At 48.4% G+C, this 15,817-nt stretch overlaps 2 protein-coding genes across 3 annotated transcripts in view; both read left to right on the forward strand.

Moving 5' to 3' along the window:
* Positions 1–6,713: 6,713 nt before the first annotated feature.
* LOC114009975 (orphan sodium- and chloride-dependent neurotransmitter transporter NTT5-like) lies at positions 6,714–13,366 on the forward strand. 2 transcript variants are annotated; one of them, XM_027776468.1, is made up of 3 exons: positions 6,714–6,851; positions 10,542–10,616; positions 12,667–13,366. In XM_027776468.1, the coding sequence occupies exons 2-3, from the start codon at positions 10,612–10,614 to the stop codon at positions 13,337–13,339; spliced, it is 678 nt and encodes a 225-aa protein (XP_027632269.1). In that variant the 5' UTR covers positions 6,714–6,851; positions 10,542–10,611; the 3' UTR covers positions 13,340–13,366. The 2 variants fall into 2 exon arrangements, with proteins under 2 accessions (XP_027632269.1, XP_027632268.1); XM_027776467.1 differs by lacking the exon at positions 6,714–6,851 and adding an exon at positions 6,886–7,233.
* A 60-nt stretch (positions 13,367–13,426) lies between these two features.
* Positions 13,427–15,817, forward strand: part of LOC102500104 (orphan sodium- and chloride-dependent neurotransmitter transporter NTT5) — an 18,003-nt gene continuing 15,612 nt past the window's right edge. Inside the window, exons 1-5 of the mRNA XM_027776460.1 lie at positions 13,427–13,523; positions 13,607–13,764; positions 13,935–14,061; positions 14,262–14,437; positions 15,626–15,736. Of these exons, the coding sequence (XP_027632261.1) occupies positions 13,427–13,523; positions 13,607–13,764; positions 13,935–14,061; positions 14,262–14,437; positions 15,626–15,736 (669 nt within the window). The remainder of the gene's footprint in view (positions 13,524–13,606; positions 13,765–13,934; positions 14,062–14,261; positions 14,438–15,625; positions 15,737–15,817) is intronic.

The raw sequence follows: 15,817 nt of genomic DNA on the forward strand, positions 1-15,817 counted from the left end.
GTTCGTCATTTTGGTTAATGACTGGAAGATGGCGGTTCCGGCCAAAAGGAAGCCCAAATGTCCTTCTAAACCTCACACAGAGGGGACAGAGAAGGGGAGAGCGCCGCATGGCTGTGGAGGCAGAGACAGGAGTTCTGTAGCCACAGCTCCAGGGACACCTGGAGAGGTGGGAAATGCTGAGAGAGGCAAGGCACTGTCTCCCCGAGAGCTGCTGGAAGGAGTGTGGCCTGCCGAAGCCATGGTTTTGGACTTCTGGCCCCCAGAACTCTGTGCGACTAAATTTCTGTCATTCTGTCATTCTGGCGATTTGGTTATGGCACCCTAAACTGGGACACCGATCTCCCCCCTCTTTTGCTCACTAATCCTCTCATCGGAGATGAGTGTGTGGGTACCTGGAGGCTGAGGGTACATGGCAGAAGTTGGCTAGATGCCCACAAGCCTGGCTTCTTCTTTCCTGGGCACACGGGGGCACTACATTTCCCTGTCCTCCTTGCTGTGAGGTTGAGGCTCCATGAGTGGTCTTGGGCCAGTGGAGTGGGTACAGAGGTGAGCAGGCCATGCCCCAACTCGGCCACAAAATGTTGTGTGTAGTCCTTGCTTTTTCTCTCTCCTGTTCACTCATTGGCTGCTGGAAACTGGGAATTAATCTGTCTCAGGGATGGGAAAGCCAGGAGACGAAAGGTGCATAGGTTCCCTGGTTTTTCCTTGGATTTGGAGAGGCACTTTGGACTTTCTGTAAGTGCCTATCGCGTTAACAGACTGGCCAGTGGTGCAGGGGAAATCATGCGCTCTGTGAGGCTGACTCACATGGGAAGGCTCTGGAGGCCTCCCTGAGTACGGTGGGCATGCAGGTGCCCATGACCTGGGGCTGGCTCAGGTGGGAGGTACATCACAAGGTCAAGATCCTGTTGGGGGAGGCCAGCAGGTGGCGTGGTGGTTAAGGCACTGGACTCCCCCATGGCTGATCCTGGCTCCAGTCCCAGGCCTGGTGGCTTTCTTTCTTTCTTCTTTTTTATTTTTTTGGAGAAGTTTTTCACTATAGGACCCGTGTACTTGCCAGAAAGACAGAGACAGAGAGACAGAAAGCGAGAAATCACTCCCCAGGGAGGATGGCCACGGATCCCTTCTCCTCCATTCTCCTCTCGGAATCTTGGGCACGCACGCACACACAACCAGCGTTAGTTTAAGCCACCGGGTCTGGGACTTGAACTGCGGTCAACTACATGAGAGTCCAGGAACATGGCCATTACACCAACTGCTGGTCCCAAATGGCTTGCTTTCTTACTTTCCCTCTCTCTCTGGTCAAATTTTGAAAATAATAATAAATAAAATAAAATAAATAATTCTTAAAAAAAATCCTGTTGGGAGTGTTGTCTCTGTGTGTGTGTGTGTATGTGTATGCATGTCTTTCTCACTCATGGGAGAAACAAATAAATAAATAAACTAAGAAATAACTGGGGCTGGCAGGTGGCATGGTGGTTAAAGACACTGAACTCCCACATGACTGCAGTTCGAGTCTCAGACTTGCCAACTTGCTTTCTCACGTTTTCTCTCTGTCTCTCGCTCTGTCTTTCTCTGATCAAATTAAAAAGCAAGTTATAATAATAATAATAAATAAATAAAGTTAAATAAAACAATTCTTTTTTTTTTTTTGGGAGAGGTTTTCACTATAGGGCGCATGCGCTCGCCAGACAGACAGAGAGAGACAGAGAGACAAAAAGCGAGAAATCACCCCCCAGGGGGTATGGTCACGCCGCAATCCCTTCTCTTCCATTCTCCTCTCGGGATCTTGGGCACGCACGCACACGCGCCTGGCGTGGGTTTTAAGCCACCGGGTCCGGAACACGAACCGTGGTCGACTATGTGGGAGTCCAGCGACATAGCCATTACACTAACTGCTGGTCCCTATCCATAATATTACTTTTAACCTTTTTTATTGTGAGGACTGAGGGCCTTCCCAAGTGGGTCCAGTTGCATTAGTACTGCGCCAACTACTGGCCCCTAAAAATGTTATTTATGTTGACACCTAATGGTTTTTAAATGACAACTATTTTAGAAATTTGTTTTAATATTGTTAGAACTCACATAAACATTCAATTCACATAAACATAAACCACTCATTTAAATTACTGAAGTCTTTAATCATTAAAAAAAATTTAATAGTCTGTTATAGGGCAATGTGCACTCACCCAAGAGAAACAGAGAGAGAAAGTGAGAAATTCTCCCTTGGGGAAATGGCCACACTGTAATCCCTTTCCTGTTCTCTTCTTGGGATTTTGGACATACATGCACACATGCCTGGTGTGTTTTCTGGGTCTGGGACTCAAACCACGTAGCTGGCCACGTGGGATCCAGCTGCCTTAACCATCATGACACCTGTTGGCCCCTAAGTTTAAAAAGGACTTTGCCAGTGGGCTTGAGCACTCACCAGAGAGAGAGAGAGAGAGAGAGAGAGAAAGGGCAAGTGAGAAAGCAACTCCCAGTTGGGAATGGTCACGCTGCAATCCCTTCTTCTCTGGTTCTCTCTCCTTTTTGGGATTTTGGGCACTCACTAGAGTGGACCTATTTTTCAGGCCCCCAGGTCCAGGATTCAAACTGCAGTTAGCCGTGTGGAATCCAGCTGCCTTAACCACTAGGCCCGTCTGCCCCTTAATAATTTTCAAGAGGGACCAGCAGATGGCGTAATGGCTACGTTGCAGGACTCCCATGTAGTCAACATGGTTTGAGTCCTGGACCTGGTGGCTTAAACTCATGCCCGGCGCATGTGCCTGCGTGCTCAAGATCCTGAGAAGAGAATGGAAGAGAAGGGATTGTGGCATGGCCATCCCCACTGGGGGGTGATTTCTCGCTTTCTGTCTCTCTTTGTCTTTTTCGGCGAGTGCATGTGCCGTATAGCAAAAACCTCTCCAGGTTGCAGGGGGGTTGGGAGGGACACAAACAGGGACGTCCAGCAAGGGATCTGAAAGGCCCAGCTGCTGAGAGTTCACAGGCTGATTCAGAAGCCTCAAAATCAGGTGTACTATCTGGGGAGAACCCTCTCTCTCCCAGAAATTACTTAATGCTGAAATCTCTCAAAGTGATATTAGAGACACGGGAAGCACCGTGGATGGGTTTTATGATCAGCAAGACCCTTTCATGGTCCCAGGGAAATCTCCATCAGAGGAATGCAGAGGGCAGCCTGTGATTGACAGAAAGAGGACGTTTTTGGGGCACTGATCTGGCTCACGATTCTGAAGAGTTGTTTCAGGATCTCAGTCAACTTCAAGAGGCTTGGTTAGCTGAAGTACAAGTTCCCGATGATGAACTGTTTGTCCCAGATTTTCAGTCAGATAACTGAGCCAGTAGTTCTGAAAGTGGGAGAAGAAAGAATGCTGAAGAAACCAGGGGGAAAACATGGAGGAGGGATTATTTGGCTTCGGATTTGACAGTGTTACTTTCCAAGTCTTTATTAGCTTGTCCACTACCTTACCTACTTTACTGCAGAAAGGATAGTAAATTATTTTAAATCCTTCCTGTTTTTGATAGTCTTTAAGAACCTTAGACCCAAGATATAGAGAAAGTTTGTCTAAAGGAACCATATGCTTAACAGAATCTGCTTTCATCTAACTTTAACTCAGGCTTATGTAAAACAAATGGATTTTTCTCTTACCCTTCTGTGCCTCTGCTCTTAGCCCTCTAATAAAACCCAGTAGCCTTTCAAAAATAAATAAATAAATAAATAAAACCTCTCAAAAAAAAAAAAAAAATCAAGAGTGTACAAAGAGTCCTGAGACTAAAACATTTGAGAACTGCTGACCTAAGTAAGTCTTGGAGTTTATTTTTGCTTGCAGCCCTGTAGATTTCTGAGCTCTTAAGAGGAGGTCCCACCTGCCTTGTTGGATTCATATTTAAGGTTTGGCTACTGGTGGAGGTTAAGTAAGCATCAAAGGTTTACTTTATTTATTTATTTATTTTGCTATAGGGTGCATGTGTTTGCTGGAGAGCCACAAGGAGATAGAAAGCAAGAAATTCCCCCCCACCTCCAGGATGGCCATGTTGCAATCCCTTCTCCTCCAGTCTCCCCTTGGGATTTTGGACATGCATGCACATGCGCCCAGCGCTTTATTTGTTTATTTTTTTCAAGAATTATTTTATTTAGCTTTTACTCATTTATTTTTAATTTGACCAGGGAGAGAGAGAGAAAAAAAGAGAGAGTAGGAGTAGGAAAGTGAGAAAGCAAGCCGCCAGGTCCAGGACTCCAAATGTGGTTGGCCATGTGGGAGTCCAGCACCATGTGGGAGTCCGCCACCCTTAACCACCACGTCACCTGCCAGCCCCTTTTCTTTTTTTAAGAGAGCTTTTTCCTTAGGGCTGGAGAGACAGACAGAGAGAAAGTGAGAAATCACCTCTGGAGGGATGGCCACGCCACAATCCTTTCTCTTCCAGTCTCTTCTGGAGATTTTGGGCACCCATGCACACACACCGGACATAAGTTTTAAGCCGCCAGGTCAGAGCCTGGAACCGCAGTTCACGACGTGGGAGTCCAGCGACATAACCATTGCGCCATCTGGGGCCCCAGCATCGAGGGTTTAAAGGATAGCAGAGATGTATGAAAGATGAACCTCCCACCTGAGGCCCATCTCTCCCTTGGTCGGGAAGGAGGTGGAAGCAAAGTGCAAAGTGCGCCAGTTCAGGAACCCAGCTGAAGGCAAGGCCTGGGCGGGGAGGAGAGTGGGAAGAAAGGGGTTTGGACCGCCTGGTCCGAAGCCGGGCAGCGCATGCGCGGTCGGAGGTGTGCGCGTGCTCGTGTAGACAGCGGCGCTGGGGAGCGCGCAGCGGCGAATCTTCCACTGTGTCGGTAGGGGGCGCGAGAGGAGCAATCGCGCATGCGCAGAGAACAGGCGGGAAAGGCTCCTAGTAGAACGAAGCGTGTTGCCAGGACCGGCGTGACGACCCCTGAGGGGGCAGGAGGAGGTTGCTAGGCCGAGGCCTTTCACCGTCATTGTCGCCTGACTGGCCGACTGAACAGATCACAGGGGCCCAGAGGCCAGGGTGAGGGCCACTTGACGCGGGCAGCCCTGAAACATTCAAGGCTGCGGAGTGCGCGGCGGGGCGCCGTTCCCAGGCCTGGCTCACTGGACTCCGCAGGGCGTCGCGAGCCGAGCGCCGTGGATGCCCCTGGCTCTGTGGACTGAGGCGACCAGGGGTCCGCCTTTCTTCCCCTTTAGGATCCAGGAAACTGTCTTCAGCCCTCTTAGATCACCGAATCCGAGCTGGCGCCCACAGAGTAACGGCCATCAGCCCTGCCCTGTGAGGAAAGCCATTGGTGCCAGCCGCCCAGAGGCGGACGGGACCAGTTCTGAACCCCAGCCTGGTGAAGACAGTAATTCCAGCTCCCTCCTTTCCTCCGGAGGTTATAGTTCCAGGGAAGGAGGTAAACTGAGTGCACAGGCATTGGGCATCGCTGGGCGCACTTCCACAGCACATGGGCCTAGGAAGGGGCTTGCTGGGGCTGCTGGCACGGGGCTGCCACCACCAGCGCCTAGGGGCCTTTCTCGTATTGAAGTGAATAAAAAAATAAAACCTCCCAAAAAAAAAAAAAAAATCAAGAGTGTACAAAGAGTCCTGAGACTAAAACATTTGAGAACTGCTGACCTAAGTAAGTCTTGGAGTTTATTTTTGCTTGCAGCCCTGTAGATTTCTGAGCTCTTAAGAGGAGGTCCCACCTGCCTTGTTGGATTCATATTTAAGGTTTGGCTACTGGTGGAGGTTAAGTAAGCATCAAAGGTTTACTTTATTTATTTATTTATTTTGCTATAGGGTGCATGTGTTTGCTGGAGAGCCACAAGGAGATAGAAAGCAAGAAATTCCCCCCCACCTCCAGGATGGCCATGTTGCAATCCCTTCTCCTCCAGTCTCCCCTTGGGATTTTGGACATGCATGCACATGCGCCCAGCGCTTTATTTGTTTATTTTTTTCAAGAATTATTTTATTTAGCTTTTACTCATTTATTTTTAATTTGACCAGGGAGAGAGAGAGAAAAAAAGAGAGAGTAGGAGTAGGAAAGTGAGAAAGCAAGCCGCCAGGTCCAGGACTCCAAATGTGGTTGGCCATGTGGGAGTCCAGCACCCTTAACCACCACGTCACCTGCCAGCCCCTTTTCTTTTTTTAAGAGAGCTTTTTCCTTAGGGCTGGAGAGACAGACAGAGAGAAAGTGAGAAATCACCTCTGGAGGGATGGCCACGCCACAATCCTTTCTCTTCCAGTCTCTTCTGGAGATTTTGGGCACCCATGCACACACACCGGACATAAGTTTTAAGCCGCCAGGTCAGAGCCTGGAACCGCAGTTCACGACGTGGGAGTCCAGCGACATAACCATTGCGCCATCTGGGGCCCCAGCATCGAGGGTTTAAAGGATAGCAGAGATGTATGAAAGATGAACCTCCCACCTGAGGCCCATCTCTCCCTTGGTCGGGAAGGAGGTGGAAGCAAAGTGCAAAGTGCGCCAGTTCAGGAACCCAGCTGAAGGCAAGGCCTGGGCGGGGAGGAGAGTGGGAAGAAAGGGGTTTGGACCGCCTGGTCCGAAGCCGGGCAGCGCATGCGCGGTCGGAGGTGTGCGCGTGCTCGTGTAGACAGCGGCGCTGGGGAGCGCGCAGCGGCGAATCTTCCACTGTGTCGGTAGGGGGCGCGAGAGGAGCAATCGCGCATGCGCAGAGAACAGGCGGGAAAGGCTCCTAGTAGAACGAAGCGTGTTGCCAGGACCGGCGTGACGACCCCTGAGGGGGCAGGAGGAGGTTGCTAGGCCGAGGCCTTTCACCGTCATTGTCGCCTGACTGGCCGACTGAACAGATCACAGGGGCCCAGAGGCCAGGGTGAGGGCCACTTGACGCGGGCAGCCCTGAAACATTCAAGGCTGCGGAGTGCGCGGCGGGGCGCCGTTCCCAGGCCTGGCTCACTGGACTCCGCAGGGCGTCGCGAGCCGAGCGCCGTGGATGCCCCTGGCTCTGTGGACTGAGGCGACCAGGGGTCCGCCTTTCTTCCCCTTTAGGATCCAGGAAACTGTCTTCAGCCCTCTTAGATCACCGAATCCGAGCTGGCGCCCACAGAGTAACGGCCATCAGCCCTGCCCTGTGAGGAAAGCCATTGGTGCCAGCCGCCCAGAGGCGGACGGGACCAGTTCTGAACCCCAGCCTGGTGAAGACAGTAATTCCAGCTCCCTCCTTTCCTCCGGAGGTTATAGTTCCAGGGAAGGAGGTAAACTGAGTGCACAGGCATTGGGCATCGCTGGGCGCACTTCCACAGCACATGGGCCTAGGAAGGGGCTTGCTGGGGCTGCTGGCACGGGGCTGCCACCACCAGCGCCTAGGGGCCTTTCTCGTATTGAAGTGGCCAAAACGCCCAACTCTCACTGAAGACTCAAACTGATTAATTTAGCAGAACACTTGTTTTAAGGACTACTTTTCTCCAGTGTTCCAGAAAGGCAAATCACTGTTTTGTTTCTTGGTTTTGCTAGGGGTGAGTGTGCTGACCAGAGAGATAATGAGAGGGAAAGTAAGAGGACCCCCCCCCCCAGAGGGGGTGGCCACACCACAGTCCTCCTCCACCGTCCTGGGATCTTGGGTATACAGGCAAACGTGCCCTGTGTGATTTTTTAAGTCAGGAGGTCCAGGAGTGCAACGTTGGTGGATCATGTGGGATTTGGGTATCTTAACCACCACACTACCTGCTGGCTCTTGGCAACTCTGTTTTTTTGTTTGTTTGTGTTTTGTTTTAAGAGATTTTTGCTATAGGGTGCATGCACTCGCTGGAGAGAGACAGAAAGCAAGAAATCACCCCTCAGGGAAAGCAGCCACTGCACAGTCCCTTCTCCTCCATTCTCCTCTTAGGGTTTTGGGCACGTGTGCACATGCGCCTCCCGTGAGCTTCAAACTGCCAGGCCCAGGACTTGAACCACTGTAGACTATGTATAGTAGACTATGTGGGAGTGCAGCAGTGTAACCATTACACTATCTGTTGATCCCTGCAAGTCTGTTCTTTAAGAGTACTACTACTTTTCTGTCTTCGATGGAGTAGTCAGAGCCAGGGTTAACATGAATTCTGAGAACTAGAGAACTGCTTTTTATCCTATGGTATGGTACATTTCAGTTGTTGGCAGATACCTGGGAGTGGATGTTTGTGCTTAGGTAAGCTGACGGCTCTGGGAGAAAGAGCTCCAGATTGGTTAACTTTTTTTTTTGTTTTCCTTAAAGAACCACCTTATTTAACATTTATTTATTGACTTCAGTTTGACCATAGAAGGACAGAGAGAGAGAGAAAACAAGCCACCATGTCTAGGACTTGAACCATGGTCGGCCACGTGGGAGTCTAACACCCTTAACCAGCATGCCACCTGCCAGCCCCAGATTGGTTATCTTTAGAATGACTGAAGATTTCTGGTTTTGTGTTTATTTCCTATCAACCCTCCCATCATCCCAAAAAATTAAGGAAAAAGAAAACGAAAAAAGAAGTACAAATGAAAGAAGTTACAATGGATGCTTTTTTTGGGGGGAAAGGTTTTTGCTATAGGGCTTGTGTGCGCACCAGAGAGACAGAAACACAGAGACAGAAAGTGAGAAATCACCCCCCCGGGGGGATGGCCACGCCGCAATCCCTTCTCTTCCATTCTCCTCTTGGGATCTTGGGCACGCACCCACACGCACCCGGCGTGAGTTTTAAGCCACCGGGTCTGGGACACGAACTGCGGTCGACTACGTGGGAGTCCAGCAACATAGCCATTATGCTAACTGCTGGTCCCAATGGATGTTTTCTTTTGAAAAAAGATTTTTTTTGCTTGCCAGAGAGAAACACAGAGACAGGGAAAGTGAGAAATTACCCCCCAGGGAGGATGGCCATGCAGCAGTCCCTTCTCCATTCTTCTCTTGGGATTCTGGGCACACACGCACTTGTGCTTGATGTGTTTTTTTTCCAGGACTCAGCAGCTCTGTTCACCATGTGGGATCCAGCTGCCTTAACCTTTATGCCACCTACTGGCCTTATTTTTAACTTATTTATTTATTTATTTTAGAGTTTTGCTATAGGATGTGTATGCTTGCTGAAGAGAGACAGAGAGACAGGAAGTGAGAAATCATCCCCCAGGGGGATAACTATGTAGCTGTCCCTTCTCTATTCTCTTTTCAGGATTTTGGGAACACACAAATGTGCCCAATGTGAGTTTCAAGCTGCCAGGTCCAGGACTCAAACTGTGGTCAGCTATGTGAGGAGTTCAGCAACATAAACATCACATCATCTGCTGACCCCTATTTTTAACATTTTAAATTGTGAAATAGCATGTGTATCCAGAAAAGTGAATGGAATATAGCACTTTGCACTGTGGCATTGTCTAGCCCTCTCATTGCATTAAAAAAAAATTGTTTCAGGGCCAGCAGATGGCATTGAGGTTTTGTTGCTGGACTCCCAAATGGCCAGTTGCAGTTTGAGTCCTGGATCTTACGACTGTAAACTCATGCCGGGCGCGTGTGCGTGCATGTCCAGATCCCAAGAGGAGAATGGAGGAGAAAGGATTTCAGCGTGGCCATCCCCCCTGGGGGGTGATTTCTTGCTTTCTGTCTTTCTGTCTCTCTCTGTCTTTCTGGTGAGCACACGCACCCTATAGCAAAAAAAAAAAAAAAAACCAAACCAAACCAAAACAAAACAAAACAAAAAAAACCTCTCCCAAAAAAATTGTTTCTTTTGGAGAGAGGGTGATACTCTTGACAGGGTCTCACTATACTGTGACCGATTTCCCCCCACCACCCTTTCTTGGGCACACCTGGGCATGACCTGTTCAGGTCTAGCTAGGATTCAAATACATAACCTTCCATATGACTCTGGTATTGCAGCATTGCCCTACAACCTACGCTGCCACAACTGGGTCTCATTGTATTGTTGAATGTAGTAGAGCTAGAACTAAAGATAGAGATGCATCTCAGTGTTTCTTTTTTTTCATTTTTATTTATTACTGTTATCTTTTCATTCACATGTGCGCCCACCAGAGAGAGAGAGAAAGTCAGAAAACAAGCAACCAGGTCCAGAACTCAAAACCATGGTTAACAATTTGGGAGTCCAGCACCTTAACCACCATGCCACCGGCTGTTTGTTTGTTTTTTACATAATTATTTTATTTCATTTTGTTCATTGTCATTATTTATTTTTTCAAGTTGACCAGAGAGAGATACAGAGAAAGAAGGAAAGTGAGAAAGCAAGCTGCCAAGTCTGGGACTCGAACTGTAGTCAGCCATGTGGAAGTCCAGCCACCTTAGCTACCATACTGCCTGCTGGTCCCACTTGCTCGCTTTTTTTAACCTATTATGAATTATGAGCATTTTTCTGAACTACCAAGAGCACTTTGGGAAGAGTGTCTCACAACTGATTATCCATGTGACCCAGACATGCTGGTGCTGCCTGGGGCCCACCTTCTACCTCTGCTCCTTCCCTCTCTAAAAACAATTCCCTCTTGCTCTTTCTTTCACATCCTGCTTTTCTCCTTTTCTCTCGTAGCACACACCTTGCCTGTTTTCTTTTAGAGCATTTGGAGTCCAACAGAAGATCAGAGTTGCAGAAGCACAGAGAACAGAGAGGACAGTGGCCCCAGATATGAGGTAGAGCACCATTCTCTTGCCAGGGATGGAGTAGTAGGCAGAGATGGACAATTAATAGACTAAGAACAGGAGATGAGACATGCTATGAAGAAAAATAAAAGTGGGTAGGATGGAGTAATGGGTAGGTATGTGCTATTTTATTTTAATTTTCAGATTTGTCAGAAGGTGTGTGTGCTTTTCAGGAAAAGACTGAGAGGAAGGGGAAGAAAACACCCCCAATCGGGTTTGGTCATACCACAGTCTTCTCCATCTCTCTATGCCATTGGGATTCTGGGCACACACGCACCCATCATGTTTTCCTTTTTCTTTTTTTAATGGATTATTTATTTTATTTATTATTATTATTTTAAAATTTGCTATAGGCTATGTTCGCTCACCAGAGAGAGAGAGAGAGAGAGAAATTGAGAAAGGTCCGCCAGGTCCAAGACTCAGACCGTGGTGGGCCATGTGGAAATGCGGTGCTTTAACCACATGTCACCTGCTGGCCCCACTCATCATGTTTTTCGAGCTGCTTAAGGCTGGCATTCAAACCTTGGTTGGTCACGTGGGATCCACTTACCTTAACCACCAGGCCAGAGAGCCAGCCTTCTGCTAATTTAGATGGGTGGGCATGGAAGGTATCTCTGGTGAGACAATTTGAGCAGATGCCTGTTTTTGTTTTTGTTTTGTTTTTATTTAAAGCTCATTATAAATGGTACTTTGCTCTGTTGGGGGAATACCTCAATATTCTCAGAAATCCTCTGAGAGGGATTCCTGCTTGTTGGCTTTTACCATCTCTACCCCATGCTTTGCATCAAAATATTTATTTTTTAAAATAATTATTTATTTTATTTATTATTATTGTTATTATTTTTAATTTGAACAAAGAGAGACAGAAAGGAAAAAGTGAGAAAGCATATGAGGTAGAGCACCATTCTCTTGCCAGGGATGGAGTAGTAGGCAGAGATGGACAATTAATAGACTAAGAACAGGAGATGAGACATGCTATGAAGAAAAATAAAAGTGGGTAGGATGGAGTAATGGGTAGGTATGTGCTATTTTATTTTAATTTTCAGATTTGTCAGAAGGTGTGTGTGCTTTTCAGGAAAAGACTGAGAGGAAGGGGAAGAAAACACCCCCAATCGGGTTTGGTCATACCACAGTCTTCTCCATCTCTCTATGCCATTGGGATTCTGGGCACACACGCACCCATCATGTTTTCCTTTTTCTTTTTTTAATGGATTATTTATTTTATTTATTATTATTATTTTAAAATTTGCTATAGGCTATGTTCGCTCACCAGAGAGAGAGAGAGAGAGAGAAATTGAGAAAGGTCCGCCAGGTCCAAGACTCAGACCGTGGTGGGCCATGTGGAAATGCGGTGCTTTAACCACATGTCACCTGCTGGCCCCACTCATCATGTTTTTCGAGCTGCTTAAGTCTGGCATTCAAACCTTGGTTGGTCACGTGGGATCCACTTACCTTAACCACCAGGCCAGAGAGCCAGCCTTCTGCTAATTTAGATGGGTGGGCATGGAAGGTATCTCTGGTGAGACAATTTGAGCAGATGCCTGTTTTTGTTTTTGTTTTGTTTTTATTTAAAGCTCATTATAAATGGTACTTTGCTCTGTTGGGGGAATACCTCAATATTCTCAGAAATCCTCTGAGAGGGATTCCTGCTTGTTGGCTTTTACCATCTCTACCCCATGCTTTGCATCAAAATATTTATTTTTTAAAATAATTATTTATTTTATTTATTATTATTGTTATTATTTTTAATTTGAACAAAGAGAGACAGAAAGGAAAAAGTGAGAAAGCAAGTCACCAGGTCCAGGACTCAAATTGCCGTTGACCATGTGGGAGTCCAGTGTCTTAACCAACTTGCCACCTGTCGACCCCAACATCAAAATATTTCTGAGAAATAAAGCGTATGTCAGAGATTTTGTGTATGTGTTTTTGACATCAGTGGTAATAGGGAGAGCAAGGAAGTTTTGCTTTAAGGAGATGTTGAGGATCTGGGGAGAACTCAGTCATTCTTTTACTCTAAAATCTGGTTTTTGGTGTCCTTAAGGTCTGTTCAGGAGGATGAACCCTCACTTGCAGAAACTGGAGCTGCTCCAGAGAATCTGCCTGAGATGAAGACAGAGAGCCAGACTTCAGCATCCTTGGTTACAAAAATCTCTACCGAGACAAAGTTTTCTGAAAGTGCCCAAGGAAGCCAAATGTGGCATGACAAAAGCCCAATGACATGGTCGCTGACTGCCTGGACTTTGGACACCCAGACTCTAGCCACTCGGGCTACAAAGGCTCAGGCCTGGGAGACCCAGGCTGTTGAGGTTCAGGTCAGGGCCAACCAACTCAAGCAACCTTCTGTGGCAATAGCGACAGCTCCCTCTGTCCTGAAACCGAAACCCTCAGACGAGGAGGTGCTGGTCAAACTGGAAGGATTGGCCCACATAGAAGAGGAAAAGAGTGAGATCTTCTTTTCCCGTTCAGTCTGGCCCAGCAAGTTTGAGTATATCCTGGCCCAGATTGGCTACTGTGTGAGGCCATCCCATCTCTGGCGCTTTGCCCACCTGTGGCTTCACAATGGAGGTTGTAAGTCTGAGGACCCAGAAACGTGGATCCACAAGGAGCTAGCTGGACTGAGGCCTCCTGACGCTTTAAACCAATGCTCTGAGACATGTGGAGGCTGGAGACTTGGCCCTCTGAGCAGGCTAAGAGTCAGACACCTGAGTACCTAGGTCACGAGAGGGGCCGGGGGCAGAATGTGGGACATGAGGATGATAGGGCGAGAGGGCTGGGTTGCGGTAGGCATAGAAACTAGTCATATGGGTCTTCTTGGAGTTGGGAGCCAGCAACCTGGAGACTTGGGAGAGAGAAGTGTGAAACTGGCCCACTCTGATGCCTGGAGGCCACACACACAAGGTGTGTGTGCCTGGACTCCTAAAAGAGTCCAGACACTGAAAGTCCAAACCACTCTCAGAGCCTCTCCTGAATCCTCTTTCCAGGCAGTTTTGTCATCATCTACATCCTCATGCTGTTCTTGATCGGGATTCCTCTCCTCTTCCTGGAGATGGCAGCTGGTCAGAGGATGCGCCAGAGCAGCATAGGCCTGTGGAAGATGTTCAGTCCCTGGATTGGTGGTGTGGGGTATACCAGTGTCATGGTGAGGAGACCCAGACTTCCCAGGCCTGCCTTTTACACCCCACTCCCACCCCAACCCTCGTAACTTTGCTTCCCTGGGTCAAGTCCCTTCAGCTTTCCAAACCACTGTCGAATCTCCTCCTTTTCCTCGTCCCTGCTGTTCCTCCCAGCTGCCTCCTCCCTGGCCCCCAGGTGAACTTCATCACCGGTACGTACTTGAATGTGGTCAATGCCTGGGTTCTCTTCTACATGAGCCAGTCCTTCCAGTTTCCTGTTCCGTGGGAGAAATGTCCTTTACTGAAGAACTCCAGTGACTTTGGTGAGTAAAAAGTAAAAGAGGAGAAGGGGAAAACAGAAGTAGAAGGGAATTTGGAAGAGGATGAAGGAGTGAGGAGGGACAAGGAAGAGAAGACAGACGAACAAAGAAATGGGAGAGGGAAGGAGGAGGTGGGGGAGGAAATAAAGGAGAGGGGAGGGGTTACCTTGTTTCGCAGGCATTCCAAAACCAGGTCCCCCCAGACCCTGAATGTGCGCGGACGACACCCTTCACATTCTTCTGGTACCGGTTGACCCTGAAGGCCTCAGATACAATTGATGATGGTGGGCCACCAGTTCTCAGCCTGAGTCTGCCCTTCTTTGTGTCTTGGTGTCTCATTGGTGCGTGCATGATCAGCGGGCTCAAGTCCATTGGGAAGGTGAGCCACCGCTTTTGGATACCTTGCCACTCTCAGCCCTTCAGCCTCACCTCGCTTGGTCGCTTGGTGTTCTAACTTCTCACTCCCTCTGGCCATTTAGTCCCATGAGCCCCTGACTCAGCCTTTGAAATTCAAAAGCTGTCTTCAAATTCCTACTGATTTCTGATTCAGAACTTATTTGTTTAGGTTTTTGCCATATGGCTTGTGTTCTTGTGGGAGAGAGGCAGAGAGAGGGAAAGTGAGAAACCACCCCACCTCACCCCCAGGAGAAGGGTCATGCCACAATCCTTTCTCCTCTCAGGATTTTGGGCGCACACACACACATACATAGTGTGATTCACAAACCGCCAGGGCCAGGCAGCAGTACAGTGGCAATGCCACTGGACCTACTTGAGAAAGGCCCTGGGTTCACGCCCTGGGGTCTCGCTGAGTGTGCCAGGCAAGCTTGTATTCACGAAGTGAACATGGGGATCTCAGTAAGAGGGTCCTGTTCGAGTGCCTTTCTCTCCCTCTCAGAGGAAGCAAATAAGAAAAAGAAAAGGAGATTCACAAACTACCAGGTCTGAGACTCAAACAGCGGTGGGCCATGTGGGAGCCCAGTGCCTTAATATCCACACCACCAGCCAGCCACCAACATGAACTTTTTTTTTTTTTTTTTTTGGAGAGGCTATAGGACTCATGTGCTCACCAGACAGACAGAAAGACAGAAAGTGAGAAACCCCCCCCCCAGGGGGGATGGCCACGCTGCAATCCCTTCTCCTCCATTCTCCTCTCAGAATCTTGGGCACGCACGCACATGCGCCTGGCGTGAGTCTAAGCCACTGGGTCCGGGACTTGAACCACGGCCGACTATGTGGGAGTCCAGAGACATAGCCATTACGCTAACTGCTGGTCCCCCGACTCAGAACTTTTGATCCCTACTGACGGTGTTGACTACTGCTGGCGTGTGGTTGCGGACCTGGCTCCGTTTTTTTTTTTTTTCAATAACTACTCATTCTATTTTATTTATTATTTATATATTTATGAATATCTGTTTCTTTTTTTTTTCAGAGGTTGAGAGTGAGAGAGAGTGGAAGTGAGAAAGCAAGCCACCACATTCAGGACTTGAACCCTGGTCAGCCATGTGGACCTGTCCAGTGCCTTGACCATCATGCCACCTGCTGTTCCCCTCGGCTCCTCTTAATGCAGGTGATGTACACCTTAGTACTGCTTCCCCACCTCATCATTCCCTGTTACCTTATCTGGAGTCTACAGCTGGAAGGGGCCGGATATGGCCTTCAGCATTTGGCATCTATCAAGGTGAGGTGCATCTTCCTTCCTCCCCGATCATGCCATGGAGTATACCCCACTGCTGTCCTTAAGGCCTCCTATATCCCCTCT

The sequence above is a fragment of the Tupaia chinensis genome, unplaced genomic scaffold, assembly GCF_000334495.1.
Source record: "Tupaia chinensis unplaced genomic scaffold, TupChi_1.0 Scaffold000673_1, whole genome shotgun sequence".
In the NCBI taxonomy this organism is placed as follows: Eukaryota; Metazoa; Chordata; class Mammalia; order Scandentia; family Tupaiidae; genus Tupaia; species Tupaia belangeri.